This window comes from Vidua chalybeata, chromosome 12 (assembly GCF_026979565.1).
Source record: "Vidua chalybeata isolate OUT-0048 chromosome 12, bVidCha1 merged haplotype, whole genome shotgun sequence".
NCBI lineage: Eukaryota > Metazoa > Chordata > Aves > Passeriformes > Viduidae > Vidua > Vidua chalybeata.
The window spans coordinates 16,870,043-16,892,444 of NC_071541.1; the positions used below are offsets into that span (position 1 = coordinate 16,870,043).

General features: G+C 41.2%; 1 protein-coding gene across 3 annotated transcripts in view; it reads right to left on the reverse strand.

Annotated features, from left to right (window-relative positions):
• Positions 1-1,514: 1,514 nt before the first annotated feature.
• Positions 1,515-22,402, reverse strand: part of DCAF1 (DDB1 and CUL4 associated factor 1) — a 65,658-nt gene continuing 44,770 nt past the window's right edge. For 2 of the 3 annotated variants that reach the window (XM_053953650.1, XM_053953649.1), the window contains exons 19-26: positions 21,621-21,705; positions 20,047-20,280; positions 19,421-19,514; positions 18,863-18,967; positions 18,079-18,152; positions 17,044-17,148; positions 6,004-6,259; positions 1,515-2,539 (exon numbers count right to left, since the gene is read on the reverse strand). In XM_053953650.1, coding sequence (XP_053809625.1) covers positions 2,481-2,539; positions 6,004-6,259; positions 17,044-17,148; positions 18,079-18,152; positions 18,863-18,967; positions 19,421-19,514; positions 20,047-20,280; positions 21,621-21,705 — 1,012 coding nt within the window. In that variant the 3' untranslated portion in view covers positions 1,515-2,480. Of the gene's footprint in view, positions 2,540-3,227; positions 3,284-6,003; positions 6,260-17,043; positions 17,149-18,078; positions 18,153-18,862; positions 18,968-19,420; positions 19,515-20,046; positions 20,281-21,620; positions 21,706-22,402 lie in introns of all 3 variants that reach the window. The other variant, XM_053953651.1, reaches the window with a different exon arrangement.

The window sequence follows — 22,402 nt, forward strand, 5'->3', positions numbered from 1 at the left end:
GGGGTGCAGGCACCTTCCCCAGGTGTGTATTTAGCTTCAGAGAGGCCAGGCCTGCCCAGGACAGGGGCTGGGGGGGCTGCTTCTGCAGTTATGGGGGGTGACCTGCAGGCCCACAGAGCAGGCCCAAAGCCACTCCCTTTGGCTCTGTCCAGTGCAGTTAGGGCAGGTGTGGGAGGGGAGGGAGCTCATATACTGACAGCATCTCAGGCTGAAGTCAAATGCACACACAGGAGCTCCATCCCAGGTGTTTTGGTTCTGTCTCACAAAACTAACTGGCAAATTCCTCTGAAACAGCCAGGCCCAAACCAGCAGCAGATGCAGCCAATTACAGCTGGGGTTTAATGCCAGAACAAGATATGGACAGCTGGCACTGCATCTCCCTGGGAGAAGGAGCTGAGTACATGCTTTATTTTTTTTCTTCCCCTGAGCTGCACATTTTCTATGGTGAAGTTGGGTGGGATAGTTCCTGATAAGGCAGAGGCTACTTCCACAGCTGTTGGGTGGCAGATCCAGTTTTCAATCCCCTCATTTAATCAGAATGCTTCTCCAATTTGCTGATCTTAAATGCTGTAGTAGTCACTTGTTCATCTTTATCAACTGTGTAGGGTACAATTATCCATTACAAGTTGCAGCAAAACCTCTCTTTTTAATTATTAACAAGCAGCCCTGGGTAAATGCATTAAGTAGATGCAATGCTGGAGGGAAAATCCCTTCTTTCAGTTAAAAAGGAAATCCTTCCTCTTCAAGCAGTAAGACTTTGAGCCTTAGTTGAAATGACCAGTTGTTGGTGGAAAAGTGGTTGTAGTGTCAAGGAGTGAGAAGTCTCCAGTTCCCTGTTCTGCCTCAAACCCTATTCTGAAAGTGGCCAAAACAGAGAGAGGGTTAAAAGGTGAGTGGATGTTATCTGAACACCTGGGAATGAACAGCACAGCCCTGGCCTTGGCCAGGCAAGCAGTGAGCACATTCACCTGCCAGCTCTGAGACAGGCCCAAGCTCTGCAGTTGGGTCAAACACTCCAGTGCCATTTCTTCCTCCTGTTCTGAGGGCAGGCTCTCTTGTCATGCCCCAGCAGGAGCACCTGATTTGCCCTGTGCCCTGACAGCCACAGGGCAGCCTGGGCAATGCCAAACCACAGGAGGCAGCAGGTGCTGCTCCTGGCTCCTGGCACATCCTGGGAGATGCACAATTCCCTCTGAACTGCAGAGTGGAAGATCCAGAGCACCTCCCCACACAAGCCCCAGCACCAGTAGCATCCTCCAGCTCCCACTCAGTGTGGTGAGCATGCCACTGAGAATTCCAGGCTGTCAGGCAACCCAAGGGATCAGACTGGAACCCACAGCTGCTGTGCCATGGCCATGCTGCATTCCCAAGTCCCTTTTTTGTTTCCTTTGTGTTTCCTTTGCCCTTCCTTACTGCAGACAGGTTCCAGCTACACCTGGCTGCTTTCAGCCAAGCCCTGCAGGCACATGGAGCACTGCTTTTGCATGGCTACAATTCACAGCCATACACACAGACAGGATTTGTATTTAATTTTTTAATAAATACACTTTACATTAAAGAAAAAGGCCTTCAATTTGCAGTTTCCACACAGAGGGCAAGAGGAAAAAAAAAAAAAGAAAAAGAAAGAAAGAAAGAGTAAAAAAACTTGAACCACAAAGGGCAGAGGGGAGAAAAAGGGCTCAAACTTCAATCCCAGATTCCCATGTCTTCAGGAATACCAGGCTCTGACTAGGCCCAGCCAGGATTTCAGCCTCCCACTATAGCTGGTACCACAGCACAAACTGACATTGGCAAACACCCCAGGGGCTCTTCCCTGGAGGACAAAAGCATCTGGAACACACTGGTGCATTAGCAGGTGTAACACCTGAAGTTCTTCTTTTTTAAAAATAAAATCATATTTAAAATAAAAATATTCTCACTCCTCAACGATATTAGAAACCATGATCCTCTTATTTCACTTAGTAGTTGCATAAATTTTCTTTTAATTTTAAACAATTTTTCTCCCCAAACCTACCCCATGGTACAAGGTACTACAGGAATACAAAGGTCTCCCCTCTTTACTAGAACACTTGCCTTTTTTTTTTTTTTTTTTTTTTTTTTATAAAACTATTTCTGTTCTTTAGGAAAGAACTTTATACAAAGAAAATATATTGTGAAATATCTTCAGAAGTTTCCTTGAAGAGTCATCTCAGCCTAAAATGAAAAAAAAAAAAAAAAAAAGAAAAAAAAAAAAAAAAAAAAAAAAAAAAAAAAAAGAAAAAAAGGCAGAGAGAAATGAGGCCTAGCCCCAGGTCTCTTTATTGAGACTTAGCCCCGAGCCTCAAACTGACTCAAACCAACACAGCGGATGGGCAGGAGATCCTCAGGCTTTCCCAGGAAAGGTAGGGCTGGGGTGCTCAGTCAGTTTCCAATTTGGTCTCTGGTCTTCCATTGGGAAGGGAGCATCTCCTCCTGCCCACACCCCGCCCCGCAGCCGCTCCTCACTCATTCAGGGACAGGATGATGTCGTCCTCCAGGTCGGAGTTATCGGAGCTGTCGGCTGCAAAGGAGACACGTGGGTTATGTTTGGTTTGTGACACAGGAGACTGTCACCCTGCCTGAGGCTGCAGCTCCCTGGGACACACAGAGCCAGCACCATCAGTGCTCCAAACTGCTCAAAAGCAGCCAGGAAATCTGCACCAGAGCTTTCCTTCCCTGCTTACAACAGAGGCTCAAGGAAAGCAGCTTTAGCAAGTGCAGTTCCCATGAGCTAGCAGGTTTTTCCCCTGACGAGGTAGGGAGGATATCAGCAGAAAGCTGCCTGCACAACTTCCCGGGCACAAAAAAGGGCAACAGCTCTTCATACCAGGGGCTGGACAGATGTGGCAGTTGTTCCTCACAGCTGGACAGCTCCACTGACGTGCACAAGGTAATTCCTTGTGCAGTGAGTTGGACCCCACTAAGGTGGAAGCAATCCACACACTCCCAACTAGAACCTTCCTCTAGTAACTCAAAGGTTTTGGTAATGAATTTAACTACAGGTCACTTCCTAAAGGTGACCTGCAAATTGTGCTCTTCCTGGTTCTCTTCATTGTGGTACAGAATGAAGACATGAAGGGATTTACCAGAAGCAGTCACACACACATATACACACTTGCTTTTTATCTTCAAGCACAAGATCTCTCCTCCCTCAGCTGTGCAAGAGGGAAGTGGTAGCAGCTCTGGCAGCAAGAGGACTCCTGCCTTACCTTAGAGGTGATGTTGGCTCTTTTTCTTATGCGAATTCATTGGATGCAGCAGATAACTGGGTGTTAAAAATAGTTTAAAAGAAAAAAAAAAAGACACCAAGACTTCCACTTAGCCATCTCAGTAACGGTGGATCTCTAAAATGCCTGTCAAGGTAAGAAAGACCTTCTGGAAGGTTCACCCCTTCTCAGATGCTATCCTTAGGGAAAAACAATCACAGGCAAGCAGAGAGGGCACAAACCCTTTCCCCCAACCCTCCTCCCTGAAGATCAGCCAGCTGCCTTTCCTGTGATCAGCAAGGGATGCTCCATCTCACCATCCAACAGACTGAACCTAAGCTGAGGGGTCATCAGTGCTCCCAGAACAGCCACAGCCATGCTGGGGAGATAGAAGACACCAGCCAGTGCTGCAGCAGCTACACTTACACAGTAATAGGGAAAGAAGCACAAGCAAGATAAAAATACAGAAACTCTGGAGAAGAAAAGCTGAGAAAGTTGGAGTCATAAGGGCGTTTTGTCATTTTAGTTTTTTTTTAATGCAGAGGAAAGCTTTGAGAAAGGATCTCCTCACTATTCCCCAGTTCACCACACAACATTCCAGTTCTGAGCTGTATGCAAGTAAACCTGACTAGAGTTAACTGCTTGGGATGATTAGTTTGCACAAACCTGCCTGGAAGTTGCCATTTTGGATTATGGAAGAAAAGAGGGATCAGAATCATGCTGCTGGTGAGAATTCTATATATTTCTTCCATCCTATGCCACATATGCATTTCAAAAATTACACCCATGTGGCCCAGGAACAAGCTCTTGAAAGACCTGCACAATGCATGAACTGCTTTGACAAACAGGTGTTTACCATCCCTAGGTGGTAACAAAGGGGGAGGAAGACAAATTCAGGTTCTCCATGGATTATTTTAAAAAAGGAATTAGAACCTCTTGTAAAGCACAAGAAACCAATGCCACTCACTCTCCTATTTAGTTGTTCCCTGAATTATTTTGCTTTGGCAATACTCACTGTATGTTATGGAGGTTCACCCACAATGCAGCAAGAATCTGCAGCAGAGAACACTCTAAATGCACCCCATGCCAGTACTCGCTACACTGGCAGTGCCATTCCAACTTTTAATTCTGTAACAAGCATAAGCAAAGGACAATTTTAATTGCTCTTTGCTGGGTGGGAAACAGAAAGGTCAGATGAAGTCACAGAAAAGCTGCCACAGAACCCCACTCATCAAACCCATCAAGGGCCATGCATGCATCAGCCTGGCAGAGCTGCACTTCCTGCTCTGAGTTCCCGAAATTGCTGCTAAGCAACCTAACAGCCACAGGATGGGCTGGCTGCAGCTCCACAGCCATACAGAACCAAGGTCTGCTCAAGTAGCTCTATCCATAAATGATGTACAGATGTGGCCACTTCATAACACAGCACTTTGCAGAGCATGCCTAAAATTTCTGTCAAGTAGCCGCTGGTTTGTTCCAGGAAGAGTTATTGAAATGGCCTGAACATCCTGGCCATGCTGCCCCTTGGACAATTCAAAGTACAGCACCCCAGGTGCTCTCTGCAGAGCTTTTGGCTCTGCATTCCCTGAGGAAAAATGAGTGGAGTAGTGTCACAAAGATCCTGTCCACCACTAGGACAAAGAGGTTCCCTGTAACCCCAAAATACTGCACTGCAAGATGCCATTGATGACTGAGCTGTGCAAATATCTTATATGGCCCTACAGTATAAACCTATTTCCTTCTAGAGAACAGCAGAGTGATCCCACAGAATAACTCTGGCAACCTCATGTGGCCACGTCCTTAAAAATGACTGAGCTACATTGCCACAGAAGACATGGATGAGCCTGCCAGCCACGTCACTGCCACGGAGGCCTGGCATGCTTCATCCTCCAGCTCACTGGCAGGCAAGACTGATGTGAGAGCTGAGATGGGAATCAATCGCTGCAGGACTTCAAACACCTTGCACACTGTAATTACTCATCCTTACCAATCTTTTAACTTAAGGTAGTTATATTATGTCCATTTTTACTTTTTTTTTTTTTTTAATTTTCAAGCTAAGTGGTTTTGCTGCACATACTCAAAAATTGTGCTGCAAAAAAGGGAACAGAATCTGATGTCACAAATCCCAAGTCTCATGCTATCCTACTCACCTTCCTTCTTGTAAAGCATTTTTCCAAACATTACTGCTACATAAAATGTTCAGACCTTTCTATGCACACATACTTCATATTTTCAAATCACTGTATTTGTAGAATGCCAGAAAAAGAGAACAATTTAAATTGCATCCCAAAAGTTATGTAAGCTTCAGGATACTCTAATAAAGGAAGTGAAATGCCATGTTGGCTTTGCACTTTAAGCAATTATGAAGGAGAAAGAACAGCACCAAGGATCAAAAGTGCTCCTCTGTCCTTACAGGGTCACAAGAGGCAAGAGGACTGTGAGGTAAAGTTACACCTGTGTCCCCTTGAAGGGCAGGACAGGCAAGCAATCAGACAAAGTTTCTTCACATGGAGATCTCACACACACACACCCACACCTGGGAGCACTTGAAGAAAGGAGATACCTCCTTTTCCAGAATGCACAGTTGTTCTCTCACATAAGAGCTGTTTTTACCAGCAGATTACTAAGAGAAGCCCCAGGTGAACAAGCATGATGATGGCCTGTCACTGATACCAGCCAGGGACAAGCCAGTTAAGTCATTTCAGGGGAAATTTAGATGTCGCCTCTTTGTCAGGACCTTAAGCAGTGGACAAGGTCACCAAGGTGGGCACACACTTACTATCTCCAAGAATCAGCTCAACTTCCTCATCAGCATCAGAATCTTCATCTTCACCCTCATCTCCCTCTTCCAGGAGGTTGGCAATCTCCTCATCATCGGAGGGAGAAAAGTCATTTTCTCCATCCTCACCAGCATTCTCATTGTTCTCATCCTCCTCCAGCTCAGCCTCCAGCAGCTGGTCTGTATCTAGTTCATCAAGGTCATCTGTGTCATCATCATCTTCATCATCATCTTCTTCTTCTTGCTCCTCTTCCTCCTATAAAGGCAGCAAAAACAATCCATTGCAGACATTAAGATAAACGTAAAATGGGATAACAGTAACTAAAGAAAACCTATAGTTTAACTTCTCCCTATATCCAGCCATCAGACAATATAGACACTCTCCCATCACCCATCTAAGCATTCTCTCCAAAGCTTCAGAATATCACACATGCCAGATCACTTGCAGGCCTGCAAAATCTTAACTGCAAAATGCTGGTGCAAACAGCATTGGCTCAATCTCCTCTCCAGGACTGGCCACCAACACATGTCACCACAATGCACCCTTGAGAAGGACATGCAGTAAGATCTGTTAATCCGTGGCTTTGCTGCTAGTCTTGTGCAAACTGCTTTTAGTTTCAGCAGGACAAAAAGCTCCACTTGACATCAAACCACATGCACCATCAGTCTCTGTCATTGCCATTTAGATGAGGTACAAAATCTAGAGAAAGATACCTTTAGCCTAAGCCAATCCCTGAATCACTCAGCTTCACATGACAGAACTGTTTAAGGCAGCTCAGAAGCCTCATCTTTGGTATTTACCTGTGGATCAAGATCTTTATCAAACCATCAGAATTTGCCTTCAGTAAAGCAAGTGAATTCCTCATTATACAGACGAAATCCAGAAATCTGAGTGTAGTGGATGAGACTGAGTGGGAAGGAGCTGTAACAGTTCCAGCCTTCTCCCAGACAAACTGCCATCACAAGCCAAGCTCCAGAGCATTCCAGGACTGAAAGAAAAGCTTCAATCCACCTGCACATCTCCTCAGCCACAGCCTGCTTCTCTAACAGAATGCTCTCAGCTCATTCAGTCCTAATTAATTGCCCCTTTGTTTCGGGAGGAGACACATTTTGCAAAATTAGGAAGCAATTAAGATAGACATCTAACAACCCACTTCAAGGGCTCCTTCGGTTCTCAAGCTCACCACACTCCCACTGTTTAGACTGCTGCATTTTCAGATCTAAAGGGACAGAGAAAAGTCCTGTACTGTCATCTCCCCAACCTACTCTTTCTTCAGTCAGTGCTCTAAAAAAGCACCACACTCACACAAATCCAACATCTGTCACAGGCAAAAGAAATAAAGAAAGCCAAAAAGCCTGAGTAAATTGTATTGTTTCTTCACTTGCAAAAGGCAGCCAAATCTTCACCGCTGACCAGACTAGTTCTTAAATGCAGATTATAGTATAAAAGCAATGGTTTGCTACATACAGTTTCATTTATGACAGAGTTTATATTAAACATAAAATTAAAACCAACCTCTTTTTAAGCCTGTGCTTATTTTAAGAAATTACAACTTTACTTTGAGTCAACGAGTCCTCAGATATACAGATTTAATTGTATACACAGTGGGAGAGGAAACATCTTACTTGCAGTTCAGTTTTATGCAGTGCTGTACTGGGTATAATTTTCCATAAAAGATACTGAATAGAGTATAAAAGCTTTGTCTTAATAATTTGTGTTTCTTTTTGTTCTCTGCAGTATCTGCACAGAGACCAATGTCTTAAATTTTATTACTGTGTTCAGAATTGAAAAGCTGATTAAAAACTGAAAAGGCAGGAGAGTTTATTTTCCTTTTCCAGTGTCTAAACAACACTGAAGCAGAAAAGAGATATCAATTTATTCAAAAATCTTGGAACTGTTAAACCAAGTTTCTCAGTATCTGGAGATAGAGACACATCTGGAGATATCAGGACAGAAAAGTATGTTGTCTACAAGATCCATTCAGAGTCCATATAGGCAAAACTTGAAGGATTCTGAAATGAGTTAGGTCCCCTCTGTGTTTCTACACATGTGGAATTTCTGAAAGTATTTTTTCCCTAAATATATAGTCCACAAGGATTCAAAATGTCAAAACCACTAAATTTTATTATGTTTCATATATAACATATTTCTTGGAAATTGAATTACTGTTTCATCAACATTCTAATTCAATGTTAAGGCAAGGCATATTCAAATACAGAATGAAATGCAGTTGTATAAAGTTAAGAATCCCTTCTGGCTGACAAGAGTAAGAGCCAAATTACACAGAAAGGTTGTGTATTTAGCTGCAAATTAACTTTGAAGGGTTATATCAACCAGTGAAGAAAAAATAATTTGTGAAAATACAAACAGAAAAAATGAAATATTTCCACTTTTACAGTTTAAATTACTTAATCTGAAGTTGGTGATTAGGGCCAGGCCACATTTGTTTAAAAACCACCGAAGAATAGTAAGATGAGATGAAAATTATACCTGTCCTTGGTAAAACAGAAAATAGCATGTAACGCATGCTCCAAGAAATCACACGTGCATGTGAATGTGACACATGCAGTGACATCCTTACAGAGCTGGAGGGGTGACATGTCACAGGGCTCAAGAGGAGCATCTTCATCAGTGAGGAGGAAACCTGTACCTTGCCATGTTTTAAAGAACCCAAACACCACTTGGACACTGAAGCTTCTGCTAAGCTATAGGCAAATAAACTCTGGCTCATCTTCTGAGCCAAGCCAAGCAGCAGCTCTGCAGGGCCAGCGCAGCATTCCCGGCTGGAGCAGACAGCTCCACGCAGAGCCTGGGGACAGCTCTCCAAGCAAAGCACCCAGAGCTTCTGCTCCCAAACCCACCCCCTGGGACACACAGCTGACAAAGGGGTGAGCGAGTGCCAGGTGCATCTAACAGCACCACATGTAAGTGATATCCAGGCTGTTCATGAGGACGCAGGATGAATCCTCACAAGACACCACAACTGTCTCATGTAAGGGATCCCTACACAGAGAGAAAATGGCACACCTTCCCCAGGGACTCAAGCACTCTGAGTAAGAGCAGAGGAAAAAAACTCTTGTGCCATGTCACAAGGACAGACAAGACAAACCATATCCAGGTTTGTGTAGGAAAAATTTACAGAGATGTAATAGTACAAGAAAACCTGGACATAAACTTAGTCCTTTGCTGTGTAATCAACTTTTCTGATTCTCTAATCTCGAGATCTTCTCAAAGCAAATTACTGGTAACTTAACTCTACTACCAGTTTGCTTCCAGAAAGCCAAATAGATTTGGTTCAATTAATTTACCATTTATAATCCCCAAAGGAAAAAAACTAAACCGCATCCCCTAATGGAATGGCAGATACCGGGGTAGCTGCACTGGAATAAAAAAAAGCTACTTGACCTAATTCTTCATATTACCATTTTTTACAGCCCTTTCAGAGCTTACTAAATACCCTTTGCACTTGTTCAAGCATTATGTGTTTTCTGCCATATTGTTCTTTGATACTTGTTGGCATGCACTTCATAAGCTTTCATCATCATCATTGACTTTCTTACCATTCCCCCTTACCAATCATCTTGCACATACAAAATTCACAAATTTGTCTTTTTTGGGTAGCAAAGCTTATTGATACTTGACATACTGGTGTTCATTTCTCAAAAGTCATGCAAAAGTTCAGGAAAACTCCAGTATTTCACTTATTCAAACTGATTAAAAATACTTGTTAGCTAAGCAGAACTTTAACTTTTTGATTTTAGCATATTTCTGTAATGTAGTCTAACATTAAATTAGTGTATGTACAAAGTGCTTCCAGGAAGTACTACTTAAAGCACTGCAGATTTGCAGTATATAAAAATACACCAGCCTGCTTTTAAGTACTCCCAAGACTTTTTTATAGAGCTTTCTCACATTTCTTGAATCCAAAAGTTTATGACCAGGTGACCAGAATTTGCGATTTCTCCACTGCAGATTACACAATGTCTCAAATTTACTTTAGGCTGGCCTTTAGTTGCCACAGGAAGACCCCACAGGTCTTTTTCAATTGTTGATATTTGGGTTTGAAATTTTGGTTCAGTTTTGAGATCTACAGGTCACTGATTTTTTTTTTTTTTGCTTATTTTACATGGTTTCAGCTGTTACAAAAAGCTTCATCTGTTTGTCTCACACCTCATTGACTTTTTCTTCCTCTACTAGGAGCTGATTCACAGTACAAAACCTAGCAGCACATCAACAGCTCTGCCCAGCTTCCTGGGACTGCTCCATGAACTCCTTCCCCAGCCCCCACTCATCTCCCATCAGCACCTCCAAAGCAGCACCTCTCACCCCCAGCTGCTTTCCAGCAACACTTCCTCCCTCTGAAAACACAATCTCTACTGCACCTCTCAGTCTGAATCATGCTAGATGGTATTACTCACACTATTCTTATTTTCACTTACCTTTTCACTATCTGCAGAACTACTAATCAGTGTTAGTAAAGCTTTTCCCACTACTTCAAATGTTTCAGCTCATATTTAGTTCACTTCTAGCTACTTTTAGCCAAGTCAAATTATCTGCTGGCAACATCTGCTTCTACCAGTTGTTTATATTATCTAGGTTTGTTTTCTTTTTAAAGAAATTCATGTTTCCCACAGTTCCATTATTTTGGTTAACTTATTTGTAAAGAATTTTTGCAAGAAACAGCCTACTGGTTTACTCCACCCTCCTTCCCCAAGTTTCTCCTAGAGCAAAATTGTAACTTCAGCAATCTGATCCCTTCCAGATTATCAGTATTATTTTAATTACTCCCTATTGCCAAGATTGGGAAGGGGCTTCGCTTTCATAAAAAAGGACATATGATCATTGTTCAAATACAAGTGTATTGAAGAATGTTTCACTCACAGGAGTAAGCCTCTCCTTGTTCTAGTAATTTATCTTTCTCTACAGACAATCCCCTTGTCCTATCTTCTGACAATTCTACTCCTTGCTGAGTACCATGCTGGTACTTCCTGGGCTTTGCAATGCAATTCCCAAGAGTGACAATGTCTGCATTTCAGTCACTTAAGAGTTGCTCTCCAATTCCCTCTCCCCAGCCACTTCTTAACACTCCTGGACAATGGGCAGTAGAAAAAGCTTAAATATAGCCAACAGACTCAAGCATGTAAGGATTTTCATCTCCTAGACTACCTAGTGTCCATCCTCCCCCTCAGCTAGCAAACCCATAATTCCTGTTACCTACCAGTAAATTAATTCCAAGCATTCATCTCCTTCACACTACAGGGCTGCACCTACTTTTACCTTCTTGGTTACTTCAGGGTTAGAATTTCTACTTCTTCATAGCCATTAGTCACAGAGCTAAAAATGTAGAAGCCTGGGAAGGTGCAGAAGTTACCATATGTAACAAGCAAGGAATCTTACCATAGGCTTCTATGCAGGTGTAGGTATATGCAGATTTAAAACAGGAAACAGCACACAGCGTACAGAATGTCACAGAGGCAAAACATGGAGTGAAGAAATAAAAAGCAGTTAATCTCTTAGTCTGTGTAAGTGGGTTTAGCTTGTCTAACAATGACTACTTACCTGTGATGAATGACAAACTATCCATGATACAGACAAACAAAAGCTTTAAGGGAATGGGGCTCACATGGATCCAGGAGCTTCAGGTGGGGCTCTTTTGAACAAATTCAGGTTTTGCCTATGAAATGTTTCCATTTCAATCTGTCTGCAGCTGATGATAAGCAACCTGGCTCCAGTCACTGTCCTCTGAGGCATGTGCAAGCCACCATTCCACAGCTGGTATCTTCCTTAATGCTTGGGATAAAGGGGTTCTAAGGTGACTTAAATTGTCTGTGGTGCAGGGCTCAGAGGTAATGTAAGGAGTACAGAACTGGGCACAATTTCTCAATATGATTCTTTTCCTTTCTCTCACTGATCTCACTCTCACTTATAAAAATAAATTCATTCCTTTAAGTCCATGACAAAGAACGATACTGCATAAAGGAATTTAAGAATTTGGCACATAAATGAACTCCCTGTCTATGGACAAGAATTTGTTCCTTCATTTTCTCAAGCCTCTGACTGGCATTTCTCATCACAGATGAGGCAGCTTTTATTTACTTTTATCCCAGCTACAGTGGGAATTCTATAAAGATGTGCTAGGCAAGAGGAAGGATATATTTAATTTATGTCACTGAACAGGCAGAATATGTTTTTATCTCTGCTGAAGCTGTTTTACTCCATAATACTAAGTCTGCCCTTCTGGAAACTCCAAATACTTATCTCTTTCCAAGAGCTTCCTCTGTTTGCACTGCCTGAGAGCTACTGAAAATAGATTCTGGAACAAGAGAACAGGCTAAAGCAGTCACAGTTATTTGCTACCATCTAAAAATGTGGTAAAAAGTACAGGCACTATTCTTTTAAATATCAGTTTTGGAGGATGCCTGCTCAAAAGATGTGTCTGTTATATAAAAAGGTCTTTGACAGAAACCTCTCTTTACTCAACCTTCCCAGCTGCAACTAAGCTCAAAGACTTCTATGAAGATGTGCAATAGACACATATTTATAATAATTAGAGACATTTGTCTGAAAACATCCATTCGCAGCTATTATTCTGGAAACCATTTTATCCCTGAACAAGATCTGAAATCAAACTGTACCTTCAAATATTACAGGAACAGCTCCTAAAACAAACCCTTACTTTAGGGTCCCTGGTGACAAAAAATCATTGTAGTCAGCTTACAGTGGCAAAGTACCACGATGGTCTGATGATTCCCAAATATTCGTGTCAATATGAATTAAGCTTTGTGGGGTCTTTCCCCAGCAAGTAAGTATTCACATGAAAAAAAACAAACCAATTTATCAATCAACAGCAATAAAGTACAGTGGAATTGCTGTTGGAATTACTGTTTCAGGTACACAGGGGGAGAATCCTAAAATAAAAGCAGAAACTGGGTTCACATGGACATAGACATAGAAAGCTGAGGAAAACATTCTCCACCCTGACTAAACCATATGTTAGAACAGTGATTGTCTTTTGAGTCTTTATTGCCTTTTCAACAAGGCTTATTTCCCATCACCTGGAATTTTCTAAACCAATGCAAAAAGACAAATTACACACCTACCATCAACCATTTGGATAGCCCAGAAGCACTGCAGGATAATTAACAGTTCTTCAGGTCTGGCAAAAGAAGTAGAACACTTTATAGGACAGGGACAGCTAGGTGAAGCAATGTGCTACTGAAGCCATAAATCTCTCTGAACATGACAATAACTGAGAACACTACTTGAGCCTTACAGATGCAACATCACCCACACGCACCACAGAGAGAAACACAGGCCTTAACTAATATGGAAAGGAAAACTAAAACAGGGAAGTAAAAATTAAAATCCTAAAACCCACTCAGATCACCTCATCCAGACTTCAGTTTCACAGTTTTGAGTCTACTCTGTGTTCCCTTGGTTTCAGCTTTTCTGAGCACAGAATATTTCTGAAGTCTCCTTTCCTAGCCCATGGCAGCTGCCATGTGCCACTTCCTCTGAAATTCCTCATCTGCCTCACTACAGAAGACAGTAGATTAACAAGGGAAATAGGATAGCAATCAGACAAGACAGAGAAATAAGAATAAAGCAAGCTAACAACTAAAAGATGGTCCAAGATCTGTACCAGTAGCTCAGACACCCAATTTATTTTCACTAAATCTAACTGAAGGAATATATCAGAACAGTGGCAAATACAGGAGGAAAAAGAGGAAGATCTTGCAGCCAGACTGAAAAATAGGAAACCCTTACCTATTTCCTTCTATGCTGAACACAGTTTTGCAAATACTTGTGAGTAAGACTGCTGGTTATTGATGGACACATTTGGATACTCACCCATTAGTGAAATAATTCACAAAACTCACGGAAGTTCAGAGCAGGAACATTGGTATTTTTGGAGTAAAACACCCAACCAAAGAGCTCGTAAACAGACTCTTGTTAAGCCTGTTACACCCTCACTTTCCCTCAGTGCACAGTAAGTACAAACCACAGAGCATCAACATTCATTAACATTTGTTTTGTTTAACAAGGCTTGACAGCTCTGGCCATACCTAGGGAAATGCAGCCTCCCAGGGATCTCACTGGAAAGGCTGGTACAGCAACAGGGAAGAACCAGGCCACACTGGTGCTGTCCTCAAGCATTTCAAACAAACCCACAAACATTCACTGCAGCAGTCCCGTGCTCAAGCCACTGAGTCAGCCCCATCATTTAATTTGAGGGCAATTTATGTAGGAGATCAGTTGATCTTACAAGGCTGGTTTGAGATAGGAGGAATAACATCGATGTTTTGTTTCTTAAATTACAGAAGGAAAGATATCTCTAGAGCAAACATCCTGCTAGATGCATTTTACATACTCTCAATCTTTGCTTTTTGAAAAAGCTGTCATGGAGCCATCAGCTGACATTTGTCAGAATTGACATGGTGAGGCATCAAAATTTAGGGTAAAAAAAAAAAGGCAGATTATTTTTCTCCATATTCTTATCTCTTAGCACAAATTTTAAAACCATTTCATTGTGCATCACATGACTTCTGTGCAAGGCTTGCCTATCAGCCACACATCTATTTGAGTACTCATTATTTTGTATTTTCTGTACTGAGTACTCATAACTTTGTATCTCCTGTACAGGCAAAAAAATGTACCCATGGACCCATGTAGGTCAGATATAAAAACCCAAATATATATCAAGTCACGGTGTGAAGAGGTAGGGGTCAAACAGATTAGTTTCTGCTTCACAAATCTTGACCAAAAAAGACACCAGATTCATGCTGATTCATATGCAATTACCCTCCCCCCACCACTTTCATGAAAGATCAAGAAAGCATCCTCTTTCAGGCAGAAAGGGTTTTAGAGTATCCAACAAGTTTTTAGAAGTTCCAACAAGTTTGAAATGCTATACCAAATTTTTCAAAAGCTAAATCACAGAAACTAACTAGGCAAATACTGAACACATATATGTGTGAGGATATGCACACAAACAAACCTCTCAACAGACAAGTGTACCAAAGAAAGTCTGCCTTTATTCAGGAAAATCTCTATTCATTCTAGCTCAACGTTGCATGTCTCTACAGAGACAAAGCTGCATTTCGTAAACCTGAGACAAAAATAAACCCAAAGAAAAAGCATAGAACATCTGTGGGACAAAGAGCAATGGGCTTAGTTTATGTTTGGCTAGATATATGTACCTTGAATTGAATTTGGGTTCAGAAGTGTTCTTATATTAAAAACAAATCTCTCCTACTAAAGAAACTTGGTTGTAACCATCCCTAAAAATTGCTGTCTAGGAAACATGTACAGACCCCAGAAATTGAGACCATAAAAAGCAGCAGTTATGCAATACCAACTAATCACTCTTAGCTTGCAAATCAATCCAGGGGCAGCTTTGTTTGAACACTCCATCAGCTTCACAGAAAAGCTTTTAGCACACTCAGATTCTGCCTGGGGCCACCTCTATTTGTAAGACAGAAAGTGTGTCCAGCCACATCTGATGGATGGCAGATCCCTTATCTCTGCTGGGTACCTGGTTGTTACAGCCTGGAACCATTGACTGCCTTGCACAAACACAAATCTCCCTTAAGTCAACACTTACCAGTCATTTTGCAAAGCAGTGCCCTGACAGCTGCTAGTTAATCATTGTACAATGCAAAACCCATTTCTGCTACAAACTCTTTTTGGAGATTTTATAAAGAAAATATGAATACTAAAATATAGTGAAAGTGAACGAAAACAGTAGAAGTGGAAATAGAAATAGTAAATATTGCCCAGGGCAAGCACTGGATGGCTAGGATGTAGAAAGGAAGGAAGGAGCAATAATCTTTCCTCCCTTTTCATTGCTTACCAAGAAATTCTATTCTAATCTATTAAATCTAGGGATAGAAACAGTGACCAACGATTTCAAAAGAATGCCAAGACTTCAACTGCAACCTTGTAGCACACTCAGTGGCCAGGAAAGCACACTTCACACCCAAACCATAACTACTGCTTTAGCTTCAGAATTACAGGGAAATCATAATAACAACAACTACTCACTGCAAAGAAAGTTACTCTTTCCTGAGACCTGGTCTTCAGTCTTCTGAACTAAAAATACAGGTTCTAACCTAGCAACAGGAAGATTCAGAGATAGAAAGGGTAGCAGAAATCCAGCTTTCCACACAGCAGGAAAAGACTCAAAGTATCACCTTCTGGCATTCTTTTGAAAAAGGTGAAATCAGCTTTTCTCACAGGAGATACAAATGTATGATTTACTAGAACACAGACACCAAAGAGCAAAGAATAATGCATTTTAAATCTTTAGGGAATTGAAGCATAAGGTTTTTACCTGTCCAAAAAAAAACCCAAAACACCTGACACCAACAAAGTTACAAACTGATTCTGTTGAATTCTCACTTTACCATAGTAAGCATTCTGTGCCACTGTGTATTCTACCAGCTGCACCCTGAGGAGCACTTACTGCAGTTCTGAGCTCTTCTGTCAAGTTGCCAAAGGTGAAACAGCTGATCAGAAAAGGAAAACCAACACATCCCAGTGCAAACCTACAGCCCTCTTCAAAATTCTTTAAACCTTTTGCTGCGTAGAAGTACTGTGCAGTTTCACTGCATTAGTCACAAGCTGTGTCTCATTCAGAAATTAGTGATAAATTATGTCCAAATATGAGAATTGGAATTGAAAAAAAAGGAAAGCCTCAAGCACCACTGTCTATATTGGGGGTTGAAATACTTAAAAAAAAAAAAAAGCAGAACAGAAAGCAAAGCTCCTAATCAAGGCTGAATACTTAAGGAAATTAATAAATAAAGTATTATTTAGTTTACAGTGTGTTAGTTTAGATTGTGTTAGTTTATAGTGCACAAAGTTACTGTTCACACAGGTTCTGCACCAGACAGTCCTAGTTTACACTGACAGTAAAGTGATCTATTTCATATTAGGTGAGACCAAATGAGGCCTCTGGACTTTCTGGGTAATAAATGAACATATGTAGAGGGCTAACAGCTACTCTAGAACACCCAGCTCACTGTTATGTGACTCACCTGATCTTCTTCTTCGTCCTCCTCATCTTCTGCCAGCCGCTGCCGGCCCACTTCATAGAGCCTGCACACCGTGTCCATGTTCATGGCATCCATGCTGCCCTGGTTCTGCAGGGGAGATGCCCACGTGCAAGTTAACCCCAGGAAATGAGCTCAGCTGTCATATTCAATGCTACATCTGATCTCAATCACAGCAACATTTCCAAAATCCTTCCCTCCCATTTACCAGTAGCACTAGAATTAGCACTAAAAATGGTTTCAAGACCTGCCACGTTCCCTGAAGTAACATTTCCAATGACTCCTAATAAAGAAAATTTTCTTGGTCTCACAACCCTTGTCATCTCCAACTTCATTAGTTAAACATGAAATCTGCCCTGCTACAAATTCTTGACTTGCTTTTGTGGTCTGTAGGGATCAGTGATTCTGCAGGGATATCACAGAGTATAAAGCTGACAGGAGTTCACATTACTCACTACACATGCATAATCAGGCTTCAAGAAATTGGGTTCTGACAACATATTATGGAGCAAAGAACTGCATCCCTAACAAACCATAAGTTTAGCTCAGTAATTTTTGCTTCAAATCCTTAGCTTCTGGGATTTTGCTAGGAAGACAAGTGTAAAAGGAACAGTAAGAGTGATTCACAGAAAAGCTCTGTGGGAAGCCCCCTAAAGATTGCATTTCCCAGTTATTTGGTACAGTGCACATTTTTATTTTCAATAATAGGAAATTATTGCTATAAATAAGAAAAAAACCACATTTTTCTTCATGCTTGTGAGAAGGAGAATCTCTGTACATTTTGAAGTGGGAAGAGTTTGAAGAAGAGAAGCAAATGTGTTTGGAAATTTAAGGAATAAGAAGCAGCAAAACAAAACTGCAGGAGGTGCAGAATAAAAAAACAAGCAGCATCTTTAGCACCATCAAAACACCACCACTGCTTAGGACATGAATTTAACAGCAGGAACTCCAAAAAAGAAACAACAAGCAGTGCATTCAAACTACAGCTACAGAGACCAGGGCTTATTTTAGCTGCATTACCTCAATGACAGCCAGATAGCAGTCCTTGCTGTCTGTGCACAAGTCAAAGATATTCCGCTTTACATCTATGGTAGCTGGAAAACATCACAGAACAAACTCAGTAGTTAACTGCAGGTTACTTAATGCTCAAAAAAAAGTGTTTAAAACCAAATAATACAGTCTTGGGACAAGAAAAAACAGCTGAAGCTACTGAAATGAATGTTTGTAGGTAATTCAACCTCTAATAAAGAATAAAAACGTTGGAGACCATTGTAAAAAACAGCCATGTAAGCTCTTAACCTGCTCTGCACGGTGCCTCCTCCATTGATAATACATTTATTCGTTTCCCTAAGCACCATAAACAACACATCACCCTTCAGAATAGGTGGCAACAAAGGGACTGAGTTGTGACCTATGCCTCCTTTCAACAGCAAAAGCCACATTTGTATATGTCCACAGAAGCAATTAGCTTAGCTCCATGAGCTAAAAAAAGGAGCCCCGTGTGAAATGAGAGCAATGCCATCCTGGCCAAGTGACCTACTGTCTCAGATTATGCCTTACTTGGAAAGAAGAGAGGAAATAAAGCCAGAACTGCTGAACAGGAGCAAGTAAGGCAGTCACACACTGAATGGGATATGATACTTAAAATTATGTCAGTGTTAAACCCAACTCCTGTGCTTCCTCCAGAACAGGATGTAGGAGCTTTTTTTCTCATGCGTGCAAAGAGAAGTGAATGTTATTATGCAAACTTTCAAAAAACCTTTAAACCTCCAGACAAAGCTATTGGCTCCTCTCTTACTCTTACCTATAGGTTTATAATCAGTTGCATTAAATGTCCTGAAAGAAGAGCCAAAGGGACTTCTCATTCTCTCCTCCAGAAGGTCATCCTCATCATCTGCCTGCAACATAGCTGAACCAAGGAAAGATTATTCCAAAAATCTGCCTTCCATTAGTCACTACCATTAATCAACTTCAGATCAAATGAGACTCTGGCATGAATTTTCTTTAATAGCTTGGCAAGACCCATTTAATATCTATTCTTCCAGAGATGCCTTTATTGATACTACAGATAATCAAAACTTAATACAGAGGACAAAATTATTTTCTCAAGCATCACTGGATCTGCCACTATACAATAGGTTGCTTTTCAATCTCACAAATTAGTTGTGATATTGCTGATGTTACAGAAAACTGTCTTTGTCAGCAATACACATAGCATGAATATACTGGAAAAAATCCAGTTCACATATGCCAGTAAGGCCTAGAGTTACAGAGTCTCAGAAGCTTCCCATTTCACTGAACAAGCATCTACTTATCTCACAAGAGATGACCCAGGACAGTTATGTAAGGGGAGAAGTCCTACCTCCATACATCACTGTGCCAGTATAGTTGAAGACCACACGACACTGATCCAGTGCAGGTACTGTGTGTAACAAGTGAAAAGTTCGGAGGTCCCACTGAAAAATACAGGCTAAGGAGCAACAAACAATTGAAAATTTCTATTTCCTTTTCAATGAAGTGGCAAAGAACTTGCTAACTGCGTTCAAGAAACCTCATTGCCTCTGTCTTGCAAATATGATTAAAGCAGAGGTGGACACTGGCTCTACAATTCCATTCCACGTGTTCAAAATGAGAAAGCTCTTACACAAAATGCCATTCCCAGACATGAGAAATGACTGCAGTACCTTCAAGACTGATCTTGTTAAGACATGGGAAGAGAGCTGAGGTGCTATGGAGTGTATCAGATATGAAAATCTCTCTTGCTCTCTCTGTATTAAGTATTTTCTCCAGACTACATCAGAGGCAGGATCTAGATTTAAATTAGCTATCTAACAGTCCCTACTCTTCCCTGCTTCAGACAGAAACTCTGTTACCACACATAACATGTGGCAGAGAAGACCATTAATACAACTCTGCAAACAGCTGTTTGTTCATCCACACCAGCTCTTGAGGTCCCAGTACCAGTTACTACAGTGGCCCAAAGGATACAATTTCAGTGTTGACTATGACCTCCAGCCCATTGGGATGGAAAACACCACTGATAGTCATGTTGAATTTGTCAAACTTGTGGATGGCTTGTGCTGATCTGACATCCCAGAGGACACCATCATTTAGGACAAGGTCGTCAGTGGGGTTAAAGGTGGCACAGTTCTTCTTGTAGTTGTTGGCAAGATCTGGGTTAAACAGAGTCAATAGCTTGTTGCCAGTCTGAATATCATAGATCTTTTAGATTAAAAAGAAAAAGAAAGATTAGTCACAATTTGTAATATACCTGTGCCTAAAATATTCCTGTTCCCCTTCCTTGATTGCTTACAGAATCACCCCATTCTCCATTTCATTTTTCCATTTCATGTGACAGCATTGCAGAAATAACCTTTCCTACCAGCCCTTTAATAGTTTTTCACAGCTGGAACCAAGCCTCACAACAAGTTTTGGCCAGTGCTTGGCTTACTGCAGGTTCACTGACACATTTCACTACAATCAGGATGAGTTCCAAATAAAATAACCTCACTATTAGGAGTGGACTGGGAAGCTGCAATCACAAGATACCACTTAGCCAGAGACTATTTCAGAAATGGAACTACTGTCAGACCAGATGGTATTTACAAACATTAAAACTCCAAAGCACACAGCAAGGGGAAAAAAGCCAGAAACTATAGAAAATGAATTTAAATTCCTGGCATTTACACAGAAAGGCAAATTTGAGCTTTGGCACAAGAAACTTTTGGAATATAAAAAGAGCTTTAAACTAGTACAAAGGGTTTGTGATCATATCCTCAGATAAATCTGATTTATAACATCTTTCAGAGCCCAGCTCTTTTTCAAACTTACAGAGGAAAATATTCTCTAGAACTGGAAAACAAATCCATTTACCAGATAAATACAATAAACAAACTTCCAGCTAAATCCAAGCTAAAAACTGGACAGGAACGGATAGTTTACTTAAACAAATCCAAGTAACATGTGAAATTATAAATAATTTGAATAAGTTATATTTAATGGAAAATTTTTATGCAAATTCTCTTTTAAGAGAGATGGGGCCTACAACAAATGCAAAATAGCACCGCAAAGCAGCAGAAGGTCTCTGAAGCCTTGTCTGTCCACCTTGCAGGAATTCATGCAAAGCACTACAACACTACTCTCTGAAGATACAGTGGTAAAGTTAAATTAACCAAAAGTAAGCTGCAAATCTGTGGGGGGCAAAAGGAGCACATTTCTAATAGGTCATTTCCCACAGCTGTTGACTGAGCTTATTATTATTACTAAAGAGCAAGGCTAAGAAAGCAACTTCAGAGGAAAAAAAAATCCTGCATGATCTCTCTCAAATGAATAAAACAAAGCAGACTCTAAAATTGCTCAGGATACCTGCCCAGAGGCAGCACACTGCTTGTGATGGTCAAGTTTATACCCTCAGGAACAGGGAGAAGTTACTTGACACTTTCAAAGCTTCCAAACTCATCAGTTACACAGAGCATCAAAGCACTCCCATCAATTAACAGCCATCCTATGGAGAATTATATTTCTGCCAGAGCTTCACAGCCATGAGCTTTCCTGGTACTTACATGTGCAATGTCTCCCTTTGTGCCAATGACCCTGTCCTGAGAGTGCTTGCTGAACTCCACATAGTGGTCATCAGGGAAGGAATGCCTGCAGATACAGTCAGTAAAGAAGTCAAGGAATTGCAGATTCTACATGACCCAATCAACCCCAACAGCTCCAGGACAGGCTTCAACAACGGAGAAAAAGTGTAGAAAATCCTCTCCTTTACCACTGACCACATCATACTGCAGTAGCAAATTCAGACCTGAATCAACAGAGCCTGCCACAACTAGAACACTTTGGAGAAGTCAGCAGGATCATGAACATTGGAATGTGCAACCTGAGGGAGCTCAACCTTTCCTCTGACGAAAAACCTCTCGCTGACCCACGCAGGTCACATCAAAACAGCTGTTTGCAACTAAAGTAGACTAATCAAACCTTTTAAAATGAAGAGTTTTCCACCCATCTTTTATATGGAAAGGAACAATTGTAAATACTGAAATAGATTTTAAAGAGTTTGCAGTCCAGGTCTGACAATTTCACCATGCAAACCACCAAGCTAGTCGAATTCTGAACTGGCTACAGAAAGACTTGAAAGTGATCTTTACAAACATGAGAATAAAAACACAAACGTGTTTCTTTGCCTTCAGGAGTAACAGTGACTTTAGTGATCTATGTCACATGAAATAGGACTTCAGGTAGAACTTAGCTAGAATTTGCTCTTTACCAAATAAAATAGGGAAATTACCAACATAAGAAAGGTATCACATTTTATTTCTCACAAGAGACATTTTGTGCTATTCTA